Here is a 17,426-nt window from a genome sequence, read left to right on the forward strand (position 1 = left end):
TACCTGGAACTGATTTACCGAAGCCCAAAGAAGATACATTAAAACAAAAAGATGCACCAATTGACTCTAGTACAAAAACTTTTGTACCCAAACCACCTTTTTCACACAAAGTCCGCAATAAGGACTATGACAAACAACTTTTAACATTTTTAGACAAACTTAAGAATTTGCATATTAATTTAACGTTTATGGATGCGATTACGCAAATTCCCAATTATGGTAAATTCCTGAAAGATTTAATTTCAAAGAAAATCAGTTGGGAAGGAATTTCATCCATATCACTAACTGAAGATTGTAGTTCGATTGTGTCAAGTAATTTGCCCACAAAACTCAAAGATCCCGGATGTTTTACCATTCCGTGTAAATTGGGAGATATTGAATTTCCCAGTTATCTCTGTGATTTAGGAGCAAGCATTAACTTGATGCCATTATCTATTTTTAATAAGTTAGGCTTAGAAGAAGACATCAAACGTACCAATATGGTTTTGCAATTAGCGGATCAAACCACTAAAAGACCATACGGTATAATTGAAGATGTTTTAGTTAAAGTTGACAAATTTATTTTTCCTACCGATTTTGTTATTTTAGATTTTGCTTATGACGTAAATTGTCCGCTAATCTTTGGTAGACCGTTCATGAACACGGGACGTGCTCTAGTTGATGTGTCGGAAGGGAAAGTAGTTTTAAGAATAGGCGATGATAAGATTGAGTTTGATATGAATCAAGCGATGAAATATCCTATGGAGGATTTCGCTTGTATGAAACTTGATTTAATTGAAGAATGTGTAAATGACATTGTTCAAAAAGAAGAAATAATAGAACCTATAATGAGTGAGGAACTAGAAGATAAGGACCCATAACCTTTGATTCGAGAAGATGGACCAGTTCCGCCTTCAATTATAGTTCCACCTAAATTAGAACTTAGAGAATTACCAAGTCATTTGAGGTACGCTTTCTTAGGCGAAGGCGATTCTCTACCTATTATTATCTCTAACAAATTAACACAAGTCCAAGAAGAGAAATTGAAAAAAGTTGTTAGAAATAGGATAGGAAGTATGGGTTGCAAATTTCAGACTTAAAAGGTATTAATCCGAGCATCGTAATGCACAGAATTCACTTAGAAGAAGATAAGCCACCTAAAGCGGATAGGCAAAGACGCCTAAATCCGAATATGAAAGAAGTAGTAAAAAATGAGATTACTAAACTTCTGGACAATGGAATCATCTACCCTATCTCGGATAGTGAATGGGTTAGTCCAATCCATTGTGTACCTAAAAAGGGAGGCATAACAGTTGTAAGGAATGAAGAAGGTGAATTAATACCCACACGAACCACCACTGGTTGGAGAGTTTGTATAGATTATAGAAATCTAAATAAAGCAACTAGGAAAGATCATTTTCCTCTTCCTTTCATTGATCAAATGATCGAAAGGATAGCTGGTCATGCTTTCTATTGTTTTCTAGATGGTTACTCCGGATTCTTTCAAATATACATTTACCCGGATGACCAAGATAAAACAACCTTCACATATCCTTACGGAACATTTGCATATAGGAGAATGCCCTTTGGTCTATGTAACGCACCTGCAACATTTCAACGTTGTATGACTGCGATTTTTAATGATTTCATTGAAGATATCATGGAAGTTTTTATGGACGATTTTTCAGTTTATGGAGATTCTTTTGATTCGTGCCTAGAAAACTTGGATAAAGTTTTGTCTAGGTGTGAAGAAACAAATTTGGTATTAAACTGGGAAAAATGTCATTTCATGGTTGACGAAGGAATTGTTTTAGGTCACAAAATATCTGAAAAAGGATTAAAAGTAGATAGAGCAAAAACCTCAGTAATAGAGAAATTACCCCCTCCAACTACTGTTAAGGGAGTAAGATCTTTTTTAGGACATGCTGGTTTTTACAGAAGATTTATTAAGAATTTTTTTGTAATTTCCAAACCACTTACTAATTTACTCATGAAAGATTCAACCTTTGATTTTAATGAAGAATGCGTTAAAGCTTTCGAAACATTGAAAACGGCTTTAGTCAGTGCACCTATTATTGCTAAACCCGATTGGGATTTACCCTTTGAAATTATGTGTGATGCAAGTGACTTAGCTGTCGGATGTGTTTTAGGACAAAGGAAGGATAAGAAACTTCATGTCATTTATTATGCAAGTCACACACTGTCTGGTGCACAATTAAACTACACCACAACAGAAAAAGAAATGTTAGCTGTAGTTTTTGCATGCAAAACCACGTCTAATTAGATGGGTTTTATTATTGCAAGAATTTGATTTAGAAATTAAAGACAAAAAGGGAGTAGAAAACCTTGTCGCCGATCATCTATCGAGACTTGAAGATGAAAACGGTCCTATAGGTGAAACTATCGGTATACGAGATGATTTCCCTGATGAACACCTCTATCAAATAAAAAGTGCCATGTCACCATGGTATGCAGATATTGCTAATTATCTTGCAGCCAATATTGTTCCGGAAGGATTAGATTTCCAACAAAAGAAGAAATTTTTCTTCGACATTAAAAAGTATTTTTGGGAAGATCCTTTCTGTTCAAAACTTGTGGTGACGGGATAATTAGGAGATGCGTTGGTGAAGATGAATACGAATCCATAATGTCGGAATGCCATTCTAGCTCTTATGGAGGACATAATGGAGTTAACAAGACAACAGCTAGAATATTTGAAAGTGGTTTCTTTTGGCCTACGATGTTTAAGGACGTCCGTTCATTTATTACTCGTTGTGATAAGTGCCAAAGAACAGGAAATCTAGGAAGGAAAGATGAGATGCCCCTCACAACCATATTAGAAGTTGAAGTTTTTGATATGTGGGGAATAGATTTCATGGGACCTTTTCCCCCTTCTAATGGTAAAACTTACATATTAGTTGCCGTTGATTATGTTTCAAAGTGGGTTGAAGCAATTGCAACCCCGACGAACGATTCTAAAGTTGTCATTAGTTTTCTTGACGATATATTTTGTAGATTTGGTTGTCCAAGAGTCATCGTTAGTGATGGTGGTACTCATTTTATAAACAAGAGTTTTGAAACGCTTATGAAAAAATATGGCGTACGCCACCGCGTATCAACGCCGTACCATCCTCAGTCAAATGGTCAGGCGGAGATATCAAATAGAGAACTCAAATGGATTCTCGAGAAAACAGTTTCATCTTCTAGAAAAGATTGGTTTTCTAAACTCAATAATGCGTTATGGGCATATCGTACTGCATTTAAAACACCAATAGGAATGACTCCGTACCGCTTAGTGTATGGGAAGGCATGTCATTTGCCAGTCGAATTAGAACATAAAGCCTATTGGGCTATTAGAGAACTTAACTTTGATTTACAACAAGCAGGTAAGAAACGTTTGCTCAATTTGAATGAGTTAGATGAGTTACGTTATCTATCTTACGAAAATGCAAAGATTTATAAAGAAAAAGTGAAAAAATGGCACGATGCCAAAATTAAAGTTAAACACTTTAATGTTGGGGATAAAGTGCTGTTATTTAATTCACGACTTCGTTTATTTCCAGGAAAACTTAAGTCCAGATGGATAGGACTAGTCGTCAAAATATTCGATTATGGTTCTTTAGAACTGGAAGGTCCTACCGGAGTTCGATTCAAAGTTAATGGTAATCGATGTAAAATCTATTACGAAAATATTTCCCAACTAGGAATTGAGTTCGTAACAAGATTGTCTGACGTATAAATTACTCAGTTTTTCTTATACAGTTTATTTTGTTTTATTGCTTTTTATATTTTTGTTTATTTTATTTTAAATGCAAATTTTATGATTAGATGACTTTATGTTATGCTTTAAATACATAAAATATTTTTATTTCATGATTTTAGATTTAATTTTTAGAAATTAAGATGAATTTGAAGTTTCAGGAAATTCTCTGCCGAGAATTTAGAATTCCCTGCCGAGAATCCCCTTTTTAAGAATAGTCCAAACAGGTTCGGATTTCTCTGTTCATACCGAGAATTTTAAATTCTCTACCGTGAATCGGGAGGTAGCTTCGATGCCTGATTTCCGCAAGAAAATCAGCGTGTCGCGACCGCGGCTTAGCCATTCTCGGTCGCGACACGCGTGTTTCCTGCGCTATCAGGTCTGAAACATTCTAACCCCTTCAACGAACCTCTTGACAAACGAAACCTTAAGTTTCTTCATTCCCAAAAGGTGTAATTTTATACCTTTTCATAATTAAAACAATACCTCTTTTCATCTTAAACTCTTATAAATTAATCCTAGAGGATTCAAGTTCTGTTACAATTCATTTCATCTTTGTCAGAACTCTGCTTTTTCTTCGCCAACACCGTTCTTTGCTAAAGTAACACAAACTTTGCACCATGCCTACCAAATACAACGCTTCAAGGCACACTACTGCCTCAAGCAACAAACGCCCAGACTTATCTAAACGATATGGGGCGCCTTTTCATATCTTCAACCACGATGAAGGTAGGCGTTATTGGAATCTCCGTTACAAATTCTTCACCGGAATGTTGTATATGGATGAATTCCTTAACAACCAACTTGGAATTAGTGATGACATGAGCCGCTATATGGAACGCTTAGGGTGTACAAAATTCGCCAAAATGCGATTTCCAATAATAGGCGACTGGATACTCGAATTCTTTTGTACCGTGCGTTTCACTAATAAACGACGAGTACGTCTCAATTTTCATCGAGAAGGCGAAATCTTCACTTTCGGCTATCCCGAGTTGCATGCTTGGTTTGGTTTTCCCCCAAGGGATACAATCAAACGTCATCCTGGAAGAGACATGACATCCACTGATATTTGGAGAATGCTCATTGGATTCTGGCGATTCAATTCAAAACTCGCCTACAATAAGTCTTTTCACTCCAGTTCCATGCTGTATTTGCACAAATTTCTGTGTCACAGTTTATTCGGGCGCACATTCAGTAGTGTAGTCCGTGACACTGATTTGTATGTCCTTTGGGATGTATTCCAGGGAAATACAGTGGATTCTTCCAAAATTCTGATGGAGGGTCTTGTCGTCGCTTCTCGATCCAAAGATAAGAAGATTGGGTTCGGCAATATAATCTGTGGAATAATTCTCGGTACCAAGGGTACAATTGATATTCCTTGGAGTGATGATGAATTCTTCCCGACAATTGACAATGAGTTTCTCGAGTACGAAGGACTTGTGAAACGTGTCTTTCGTGCCGGCCCGCATTTTATTTCTGCAACGGAACGTCAAGCTTTCGTGCAATTAGAAATTGAGCGTATTAAGGCTAGAGGAATCCCGTTTGATAGGGATGAATATGTAGAATAGTTTATGTTTTTTTATTTTATTTTTGTACATATTTTGTTTTGTATTAATTATTGTTTTGTTTTCCTTATTTGTACATATGTTGATATAATAAAGATTTTATTTAGTTCAATTCTTAACTATCTATTTGATCCATTATCTATACTTAGCATATTTCATATGGGTCGATTCTTAACTCAAATTAAGATAAAAAGGATTCACATGAACTAGTATGGTTTTCTATTTTTCCACACATATATCCACATTTAATTCTTTTTGTAACTCGATTTATTTTTAATGAATTAAGTTTTCATTTAATCAATTCAATTCATGTATTAAATATGTATTAACATGCACTTATTATGCATTTAATATGGTTCTCTTAACTTATATGCATAAATGCACATTTAAGTTTCATTAATTCTTCATAACCAATTTATTACACTTTAATTCAATTTATTAAGGTTAAACCTTTGGTTTTCCTTGCAATTAATGTCATTTATTTAAGTTTTAAGTGCAGGAACACTTACTATTAAGTTCAGGAACCATTCAATCAACAAAATTGCACAAACCAAGTCATTAGGCACCCAAATAGGCCATTTTGACCAATTCTCTACCGAGAATTAATAATTCTCGGTATGAGCAGCAACACTGGCCCAATTTCAGGACGAATAATTGCCTGAAAGTCGCGTGTCGCGGTCGCGGCTTTGCGATTCTCGGTCGCGACACGCGACCTGTAGGCATTTCTCAATCCGATTTTGACACCAAATTTTGCCTATTCCTATTCCTATTCTACCCATACACCTACCTATACAACCCTATATAAACCTACCTCTTACACAAACCTCACATCACCTCTATTTTTACCCAATCCCTTACTCCAAACTCTTCCCCAAAAATTTACTTTTACTCTTCCCAATTTATTCACTCCAATTTCTATCCTCTTTTCTATTTTCAATCACTTCCAATTCAAAACCCCCAAACTCATCTTCAAGCTTTAATCTTTCTCTCAATTCCTTTTTCTTCTTCTTCTTCTCAAACCCTAAAAAACACTAAACACCATCACCATGGTTAGGACTAAGCGTGTTGGTAACAAGCCCGCTGTTACGGAAGCTAATCACCTTTGGGTTCAATGTGGAGCTTATTTTGACATCGCTTCGGAGGAAGAAGCCGCTCGTTTCAAACATTTTTCACAAGCCGACCGCCAATTTGTAGATATGCACTTCTTAGACTTCCATTCGGTAAGAACATTAAATTTCTCTACTCGGATTGATGCTTTTATTGAAGCTTTGGGTTGGCAAGAATTCGTTAATATGCGTTTCCCGCGTATTAATGAATATGTAGTGGAATTTTTGGTCACTTTGACCATGAACAAGAAGAAAACTTCCATCTCTTTTAGGAATGAAGGTACAACTTACACCATTGATTATGAAGCAATGGGAAACATGTTTGGTTTCCCTACTTTTGATTTTTATGATAAGCCTAGGGATTTTGATAATGATGCTGTTTGGCAAACTCTCTCGGATCCAGATTATTTTAATTCGAAAAACACTTCAAGCAAGTTGATTAAGGACAATTGTGTGTTCTTCTTTCATAAGTATTTGAGTTTCTCCTTGTTTGGTCATGTTGAGAGTTCCAAGATTCAGGTTCGGGATTTGTATGTTTTGGATAGTTTGCTTAAAGGCTTGCGGATTGATAGCATTGGTATTTTGTTTGATAATTTGTTCCGTGCTTCGAGGGCTAGTACCATTCAAATCTCTCTTTGTAATTTTATCACCGCTATTGTGTTGGGAGCACGGGATGAGTTGGCCGATTATGACATGTCCACCTACCGTGGGTATGTTCCACTTTTGGACATCTCGGCTCTTGAGCGAGCTCATTTATTGCTTCCACAAGGACCTCCCGTCTTTATTTCCTATGCTACCCGTATTGCCCATCTTCGTGGCACTATAGGTGGTGGCGCTTCAAGTTCTCAATTTGTAGGTACCGAAGGTGGTGGAGAGGCGGAAGGCGAGGAGGATGAACCACCGGCTCAACCACAACCCCAAGCACCTCAAGCGGAGGATGATCCGGTAGATTTGCGTAGAATTTTGAACCAAATCAATTCCAACAATCGTCAAATGAATTTAAGAATTGATGATTTGGTTGAAAACAATATGGTGATGAATGACAACCTCAACCTTTTGAGGCGTGAGCATAGATCGACTCGGCATCGGATGCTTTCCTTTTTCCGACGCCGAAATGTGGAGACTTCACCTACACCTCCGGATTCCCCACCTCAAGCTTAGGTTGTTTTCTTTATTTTCTTTTTATCTTGTTATATTTGGTACAATTTTCATTTTCATATGTTTGGTACATTTTCTCTTTTTTTATGTTGAATGTTTAATTTCCTACTATTTCAATCTTTGTTTCGTATGCCTTATTTCGTATTTATTTTTTATGTTTTCTCCATTTGTGCACCAATGAGGACATGGTCCAATTTAAGTGTGGGAGGAGATATACATATATCATTTCCACATATACGAATAAATGCTACGAAAATATTATTTTGCAAAATGAATAAATGCAATGAATAATCTTCTACAAATGCAACACATTTTATTTTTCATATGTTCATAAATTAACCATAAGTTAATATGATTATTTGTTTAGGTTATCATTATCGTTAGAAAAAATATTTCTATACGTATACGGGTAATATTTTTCAAATTTTTCACAAATCTCCGATACGATTTTAAGTAAAATTGTCTCGAGTGAATGTATTTAAGTAACAAAAATTCTTTATTTTAATCTCTATTTTATATCATGCAATTCGTGATACAATAAATCTTATTTTAAGTTTTCAATTAGGTTTATAGGCATTAAATTGAACTAACAATTTTAGCTCGGTTTGATTTCGTCTTACATTAACACCAATTGAAGTTTTTAAGGAAACTTTAGCCATAATACATGTTGAATTTTAAGTCAATATAGGATGAATGTGCTATCTTTCTTTTTCCCAAGTTACAATTTTAATTTCATGTTTCAAATTAATTAATCAATTAGTTGAATTCTTAACTTTTGGCCTCGATTGAGACCAACCTTATCACAATCGAGGTATGAAAGGGAAGAAAATTAAGTACCGTTTACTTTTTGCCACGGTTGCGAGCATCCTTATCACAATCGAGGTATGGAAGGAACGTTTAAAAAAATTAAGCGTGTATAAGTTTAAAGTAACGATTGCGTCCACCCATGGCATGGTCGGTACCTCTTAAGCGAACACAAAGCAATAAAATACGTATAAAGTTACGATCAAGACCACCCTTATCTCGGGCGTAACTAAGCAAATAAATTAATCCAAAGTACTTATTTAAAAATAATATATCTTATATATTTAGGTTTGAGAAAGGAAATTTTGTGCTTTGAAATGCCTTGAGACGAAAGACTCAATAACATGCGTGCTTATTTCGTCCCGAATGCTTCAATTCAAAAATTGAAAATACAAGACAAATGATATATCGTATATTATACTAAGTTAGTTTGATGTTTTACGTATAAATTTGCCATGCGAAGTTAGTCTTTTCGGCTTAACTAATTTAAAAGGTAATATAGAGATATATGTTTTATTTTCATGAAGAGATTAATTAAAGAATAAATTCAGAGAAATTTTGCTCGGGACTAGCAAAAGATTAAGTGTGGAGATTTGTTAAGCCCAAAATATACCTAAAATATCATTAGTAATTACATCAATATTGCTACGAATTTATGCTATTTATACCTATTTAGAATACTTTTACTCCCGAATATGTTTCTTTCATGCAAGGTACATAAATATTTGGTAAAATCCAAATAGGAGTAAAAAGAGCTCAAAAATAGAAGAAAAACCCTACAAAAGGAGTCGAAGACGACGAAAATTAATAACGCCAAGTCGAGGACACAAACGAAAGCCGGAGAGGTGAAAAACGTTCCGTGCCGCGACTGCGGCCCTCAAATTCACGATCGCGACACGCGTTCCTCAGCCCTCTTTCCCTTCGTCCGAAGACCAAATTGTTGCTCCCCCATTCTCGGTAGAGAATTTAATATTCTCGGTACGAGCAGGAGATTTTAGAAGCCTAGTTACACACTTTCGTTTTCAATGAAACGCGATCGTTCGGGTGGATAAAGACGTCCTTTCGCAGCAGACACGATTCTTCGCAACGGACACGATCCTTCACAACGGACACGACACTTCAATCAAGACTCTTCAACATCTATAAATAAAGAGTTGATGGATAGTGTGATATGTGTAGAAGAAAGAGATTAGTATAGAATTTATGCAGAAATTCCGAGTCAAGTGATTCAGAAGTTAGATTTCGATTCTGTAAAAAGCAATATGATGTACACACATTGTTTACTAAATAATAACAAACTCAGCAGCGTTTAGACATTGTTCCAGTTTAGTTTACATTTTGGTAGTAGACCGACCCAGTCTCTATTACGAAGATTCAACGAGAAGATTGAGTAGAGGATCCGCCCCTGAGCCTGACAAACTCTAACGAAACCCAAGGAAAGGATTGACAACCCGTTCACTTGCACGTCGTCGAATGTTTCCATGCTCCATGTTCTCTGTAAACTTGTATCAATTTATATTTCATCTAATAAAGTCTGTTCTATTCGATAGATTTTTATGCAGCACTTATGGTAACCAATCCACTAAAGTGACTGCTGGTGTTTTCATTAAAACGTAGTTTAATTCAAAATCTTTACAAGGAAACTTTGTTGAACACTTAGGCAAATTATTATCTCGGTAGAGTTTTAATTTGGTTAAGGGCAATTATCCCGGATAAGGGTTTTGTCGCGTTCAAAGCCTATTAATTAGAGGTTCCGTCATTTATTTCATCTTTATAATTCGTACAAAGTTTAAAGTTGTTTTCTTTGCTTAATGCAAACAAATATACTTGTTTACTTTTCTAAAGTACTAAAACGTTCCTGTTTTGCAAATTCATTCTTAAATCAGATATTTTCTAACATCTTCATACTCTAATCTAATTCTTATTCTAGCAATTTCAAAACCAAAACCGATTAAACGATTTTTCCATATTATAAACCTAAAAGTAAATTTAACCGATTCAGAATAAGTTTTGTTAAAAAACGTTCCCTGTGGGATCGATATCTTTTATTACTACAAGCGTATACCGTGCACTTGCGGAAATCGCTCAACATTAACTAACGAGAACAGGAACTTAAAGTCTATAAAAGAAAGACAGAACAAAGTCAACATAAGAAGTCACATAGCGGAAGCTGAGTGGAACTCAACTCAGCCCTTCCAAAGAAATGTCTTCTTCAAGAAAGCTTGAAGGCGAAGCTGCGGAGTCAAGCTGAGCAATATTCAAGATGCCGCTAAAGCCAAGCTGAGTGATATCAAGTCAGTGTCCAATTATCCATTAACTTGTGAGACAAAGTCTGACACATTTCAGAAGCCTCAGAAATCCGTTTCAAGGACCTTTTCGAGACGCATGGACCATCTGACATTTGACAAGAAGACAAACCTAGTGCAAGAAGATGAAACTGGCAAACCTGGCTCCTGCACAAATCAGAAGACAGGATTGGCCTGCGGTTCTAGAAGCTGACCACATGATGACGAAGAAGACCGTTCTTCTCAACGGCTATGTCAGATTTTCAAATCATTGAAGCTTCAGAATTCACTATAAATGGACAAGTTCATCACTTGGATCATTGTCGAATACATACAAAAGAGATACAGACAAGCAAAATCTTCACTAAGTCAAAAATCCAAAAGAGAAGCTGTCTGAATAGAAAAAGCAAGTTCTTACACCCAATTCCAATTATTGTGTAAAAGTCTAGAGTGAATTTTATTCATCTAAAGTGTTCTTCGTTTTGTGAGAAAAATCATGTATCAATTGTAAAGGTTAGAAGAGTGAAGCTGAGTACTCGGTTATAGTACTCAGTGGTAGAGAAAATCTGAATACTCGGTTATAGTGTTCAATGGTAGATAGGATTGAGTAGATGAATAGAGGACGATACTCTTGCATACTCAGTTGCTATTGTAAACGGTTTGTGCTCTACCTTTAAAGAGCTCAGTAGTGGATTGAGAAAGCTCGGAGGGATTCTGGGGACTGGACGTAGGCGGTGAGGCCGAACTAGGATAAGTCTGCTGAGTAATCTCTAACCCTTTCTCTTGATATATATATATATATATGTGTGTGTGTGTGTGTGTGTGTGTGTGTGTGTGTGTTGCTTGCTTAAATTGCTCAGTAAATAATTTGTACAAACTGACGCTGAGCAATCAGAGTGCTGAGTTGGAAGCTGACCTAAAGTATTACTTCCCAACTCACAATTGAAATAGCTCTAGTCAGTATCTGATTAAAGCTGTCTCATACCTCACTCAGCCTTGCTGACCTAAAGCTGAGTTAAATTGTCAAACATTTAATTAAGTCAGCATTATTAAGCGAAAAAGTTACATTAGTTCCTAACCCCCCCCCTTTGGAACTAATCCTACTACGTTACATGGGACCAACATTATATACCTCCACATAATCCTAAAAGTTATTAAATGGTTTATTAACTGCATCCACGATTGAAAACTGTATCCTTCTGATAACTCCCAGGTAACCTCCATCCATGTAACTTCCTTATTTAATTCCTATAAATAACCTTTCAATTAAGGAGATGGGGGTTGGATTTCGAGAGATATAAGAGTACCATTATTACGGTATCTAACTTAGGCATCAGAGTGTTTGTGGGAAGATCGCTTCCCACACTGTAACAGGTACAATCATCAAGCAACATCAACAATCATCAAGGAACGTCAATCGTCATCAAAGAACATCAATCGTCATCATTCTGGTTGGAAGGAAAGCCTTCCTTCCGAAGTTCATCGATTAATCTCCCCTCCTATAAATTTATTGTTTAGTCTAGGCTACAACAATTCCAATCGGCGGGTCTGATTGGTTGCCAGGAAATCCTCATCCATATTAGAAATAGATTTCTCATTTGGTTGTCCCTTATTACTCCCCTCCTTCTCTACACCTAGTGAACCCTAAACTTTTCCCGACCCAACCCCCTCACTCTCTTCATATCCTCCGGAATTCTCAATTCAATTTCCTCTTCACTGATCATATGAACATCTTCTCCACTCCCCCTTCCCCCGCTCCTACTGATTTTTCACTATTTTCCCCACTCTCACTCCCCATAATTCCTTTCGTTTTATCCCCTAGTTTCAAAAGTTGTCCCCAATGTGTTTGTTGACCCTCTATGCCCTATATTTGGATCAATTTCCCTCAATAGGCTCACCCCATATCGCACATACATAACCTGTCTTCCCCCCATTCCCTCTATTCCCTCATTTTGATCTCCTGGTTCCCTTAACCATCTCGCCCCACTCTGATTGCCCCCTCTTCTTCTTGGGGCCTTTAACCACTTTCCTTATTCTCTAGGAATCAGATGACTATCCCTCTCAAACTGACGTTCACAATATGGTTCCGCATGCCCCAACACCCCACTCGGATAACAAAATATACTTATTCTCTCATATTTGAATTTCACAAAATAGGATCGTGGGCCGCTCTCCATATCTTTTTAAACCGTTTAAATGGTTTTCTAACGTCAAAACGAAACCTAATCCTCAAACCCGTACTCAGCCCTCCTACCTAGCTTTCCTATCATATTCCATAAATACCCCTAGAAATTCTCCCAATTGTTTGCCCATAGTCTCATTCAACGCTCCTAAACGAAAGGCAAATAATTGTACCAATATTTCCATCATGTTCGAATCTACCCTTCCGGTTTTTCATATTCAGGCAATTCTTTCATTACCAGTACATAGTTATCAAACATCCATGACCCCCCTATAATTCTATTCTTATCAATTTCATGGTAAAACTCAAAAGAATATAAATTAGGCATTATTTCAAGGATTGTCACACCCCTACTTGGCCTCCATTACCCTGCCATTTTCAGCTTAATTGCTTGGAAAAATTGACAGGACTGACTGAAATAAATGTACCCACCATCCTCAACCCGCTGTCCTCCCTGTCTGTTGGGGTTGTAGGTAGCTTAATCGTCAAGCCATCGTCTTCCTCTTCAGTAAATGAAAGATTGGTGGATTTTTCATTCATCCTGATTGCCAGATTCTTGCAATCAGATTCTTTCTTATTCCCCCAAAATCCCCAATTCCCTCCATTCTTTCTGTTCCAAACACCAGCACAGACCTCTCCGGCAGCCGCTCCACTCTGATATGGTTTTCCCTCTAGTCTTCTTCAAAATCGCAGAACCACCTGCTTCTTTCTCCCAACAATACCCTTTCTCACCAAAGCACTAGCCTTGCGATTTGTAGGAAGAGCTGCAACCTTTTTTCACCGCAGCCTTTCTCCCAGCAGATCGTAGAACTCATGATTCAGTAACTTAGGAAGAAAACACCCTCACCAAAACGACTATCGAAGCAAAAGCCAAATCAATACACGCAGTATAACCCTCTCACAGAAACGGAGAGACTACTCCCATAGTCACCGGCAGTCGGACCCTCACCGCGAGATATGAAGGATTCTGCCGTCAATCGCTTGGAGAGACTAGGTTTTCTTTATCGCAATATTTTCTTTTTTCCTAACAATATTTTTTACTATTCAGTTGTTTTTTTTTATTTCATAAAGTATATCTGGTTAATATTGAGTAATAACCTGCTAATAGTTGTTTTTGAATAAAAATAAGTGAATTTCTTTTTTTTTTTGAGGGAAAAGTGAATTTCTTTTAGCTATCATAAATAAACAACTAACAATAACTATATGAACCTCTAAATCTTTAATTGGATTTTATCATTTTTTTTTTAGTGATGAATTGAATTATTTTTTTTCTTTGAAAAATAGTGAAATTGGCTAATAGTATGAAGATAAAATTAAGCTATTCTTGTTTTTACAATGATGGTAAAATTGAACAACTGATTAATAATAATATTTTTTTAAGAAATCAATAATAATAATCTTAAGAGCCAAATTAATCCCCCATCTCACTCTCTAAAAAAAATAAAAATAAAAATAGAAAAAGACAAGTAAAACTAAAACTGAAACAATATATGGGCTTGAACTAGAGTGTTGGACAATGACACAATTACATGTTTCATTGTTGGAGATTAGGGTTTTACTTAGTTCAATTATACAATTCACCGTATCCTTTTTGCTACTAAGATCAGTCGATCCTTTTTGCTACAGCTGTGGAAAATTTAGTTTAGCAGGAACTAGGGTGAGGCAGAGGGGTTCAAAATGGCTTTTAGAGGGAGGGAAATTATGAACAAGGTACTGAAAAAGGTAGGAGAGAAAAATTTGGCACCGGGAGTTAAGGAATCGCTCAAGAAATGCATACCCGATAAAAAGATCATTATGGGCAGAGCCAATCGTGGCTTGTATGCTGGTCGCCACATCCAGTTCGGCAATCGTGTCAGTGAAGACGGCGGTAACAAGTTTGTACTCTCCTTCCCTTCTTTTCATTTTTTGGTGGGTTTGGATTATGTCTCGGTATGTGATGAGTGGTGAACAATTTTGGGCAATTTTTTGTGTTTTTATTACTATTAGCCGTGTTGGTGCGATCTACAATCTTGTTATTGATCTCCTGGAAATGGTGTGGCTTCCGAACACATTAGTCTGTTGATGTTAATATTATCGCCTTCTCCTTGCTCTGAAAGTGTTAGAGAATGTTGTAAATGAAGGATAGATGTGTATTGGGTTTTGGATCAATAGAGTTAGACAATCGGTAAATATGAACAACTTAGGTTTGCATATGCCTGATTTCAGACATTAACTAGTTGGAAAGCTGCTGCGGCCACTAGCAAGCATATCTATGTAATGTATGTAACTGGAAATGTCTGCATCAGAATGAGTCAAGAAAACTTTTTGAATCTTGTGTTTTTCCTTCTTACGCTGAAGAATTTTTGCAATTAAACTCTTATTGAAATGCTTGATTCACTTTAATCATTAGGTGACAATGTAGCATTCTTCTGCAAGTCGCCAATTCCCTTTGTTGCTTTCAGAATTTCACTATTGAATATGTAACTTAGATTCTTCTCAAATTAAAACTTCTGTTTGATCTTGAAGAGATGGATTTTTTTTCCACATTGAACACCATATGTTATCCAAAAAGATTTACTAGCTGAGTTTGGTATGCCTGTCAATGCCATGATTTTCAGTTCTGCTCCAGTTGGAAGTGATTTATAAAATTCATCACATAATCTTGAGTGTGTCTCTTTTGAAGTTTACTTCTACAACTTTCTGGACTTTGATGCTCAGTTTTTCTTTAACATAAATACATATGTTGTTTTGTTTGTGGATTTCTGTTTAGGAGTAATTGATGGTGCTGAAGTGCACTTTTCATGTTGGTAATTGTGACGACAGGACCAGGAGGAATTGGAAGCCAAATGTTCAGGAGAAGAGACTATTCAGTTACATCCTAGACCGACATATTAAAATTCAAGTCACAACTCATGCCCTTCGTTGCATAGACAAAGTAGGAGGGATTGACGAGTACCTGCTAAAGACTCCTTACCAAAAAATGAACTCAGAAACGGGCCTCTTTTGGAAAGCTAAGATTGAAAAGCTGTATGAAGAAATTGGGAAGAGGGATGTAGTCTTCTTTTTGGCAGAAGATGAAGCCAAACTTGAAGAGGGTTTCAAAGATTTGAAACTGTCTGAAAGGGAGGCTCGTAAGGAATTCAGAAAACAGTTGAATGCTGATCGGACCAAACAGAAGCAAACCGAGGAAGGTAGAAGCTGGACTAGTTTCACCTTATCAAGCACCGAAGACTATCCAGGTAAGATTGTGGCTAACTATTGAGTTTTAATCTTGTTATTAGCCTCAGAAAATTATGTTGCCCAGTTTAAAAGTCCCAATCGTCTCACCTTCTGTGATGTTCCACCATTTGAATCTTGTGGATGAAGGTGCAATGGTTGGAACATTTAAATGAGTTTTTTTTTTTTGTCTACAGATCTTTGCAATATTAGAAATAATAACTATATTGGTCCTTTTTAAGTGTTCTTTTGAAAATTGTAATCTCTCTACATTGTTTCCAAAGGTTTGCATTGTTTGGTTCTACTGATCTCTAGGGTGGCATCAGGACAGGGATTTCCTGTTTCCTGCAGGGATCCGATCCATCGGGGATTAGGAATTCCCGAAATGGTTGCCTGTGGGGACGGAAACGGGGACATTTTGTCCCCGACGCCAAAATGGGATGAGGTTCCTGAATATTTTTAATATATACCCTTATTTTCAATGGAGATAGAATGTTAAATGTTTGAAATTGTGGTTGAATATGTATTTATAGTATACGTAGAAGTAGTGGTAGATTTAAGAATGGTTAAAATTTCATTTCTTGTAAGTTTACCATCGACAAGTGATGATATCATGTTTAGGTGTTTTGTTATATGTTGGTAAAGATGTCAAGAATCTGTTAAAATAACCTAATGATATTAATTTGATGATCATGTTTCTCTTTTTATATTCAAGTACATAAATGCTGGATCATGTTGCACTCCTTTTTGTTTGTTTTTTTATACTCAACTTTTGTTATGACTTATCACGAATGATTGGTCAAAATGGCTCCTAATGTTGACAGACAGTTATTTTAGCCCAAAAGCAATCAATTTTAATACCTAAAAGTTTGTCAAATTTTGGTTAATTTGTCAAGTTTTGCCAACATCGGAAATGATACTGATCCCTGCATGTCAACTTCTGAGGCCATTTTGAGTGTTATCACACATCTAAAGTTGGTAATTAGAGCATCTCCAATGGAGTACGATGAACCACTCGTTATACTCCTTTATTAAACTCTTTTCCATTGGAGTTAGTTTAATATATTGAGCATTTATCAACCACTCAATAGATTTTGAGCTTTTGACTATTTTTATGATATATTTTTAATTTTTAAAATAATATGATAGGGTCTAATTAATGTTGGATCCCTTGTGATTGGTGGATCCTTTATGATTGAATGGGTATAGAGTTTAACCATTTGAGTTAGAGTGCAAGTTATGGTTAGTTTGTTTTTGACAAAGTAATTATTACTTTGTGTGTTTTCACCATTGGATTAATTTTATACCTTTTAATCCAATGGTAATTAATTTATTGGTGAAAACACACAAAGTAAAACAAAGTAACCATAATCCAATGGTGAAAATACGCAA

General features: G+C 36.2%; 1 protein-coding gene across 1 annotated transcript; it reads left to right on the plus strand.

The window, feature by feature from the left end:
• Positions 1 to 14,363: 14,363 nt before the first annotated feature.
• Positions 14,364 to 16,556, plus strand: LOC136209959 (large ribosomal subunit protein bL28m). The gene is made up of 2 exons (XM_066001598.1): positions 14,364 to 14,713; positions 15,642 to 16,556. The coding sequence occupies exons 1-2, from the start codon at positions 14,517 to 14,519 to the stop codon at positions 16,078 to 16,080; spliced, it is 636 nt and encodes a 211-aa protein (XP_065857670.1). The 5' UTR covers positions 14,364 to 14,516; the 3' UTR covers positions 16,081 to 16,556.
• The last annotated feature ends 870 nt before the right edge of the window (positions 16,557 to 17,426 follow it).

Source organism: Euphorbia lathyris, chromosome 10 (assembly GCF_963576675.1).
Source record: "Euphorbia lathyris chromosome 10, ddEupLath1.1, whole genome shotgun sequence".
NCBI lineage: Eukaryota > Viridiplantae > Streptophyta > Magnoliopsida > Malpighiales > Euphorbiaceae > Euphorbia > Euphorbia lathyris.

Bases quoted from the DNA above. Each gene is read 5' to 3' on its own strand.
- LOC136209959 (XM_066001598.1), top strand. From the start codon at position 14,517: ATGGCTTTTAGAGGGAGGGAAATTATGAACAAGGTACTGAAAAAGGTA. The intron at 14,714-15,641 runs GTTTGTACTCTC...TTGTGACGACAG, and splicing joins AGTGAAGACGGCGGTAACAA to GACCAGGAGGAATTGGAAGC.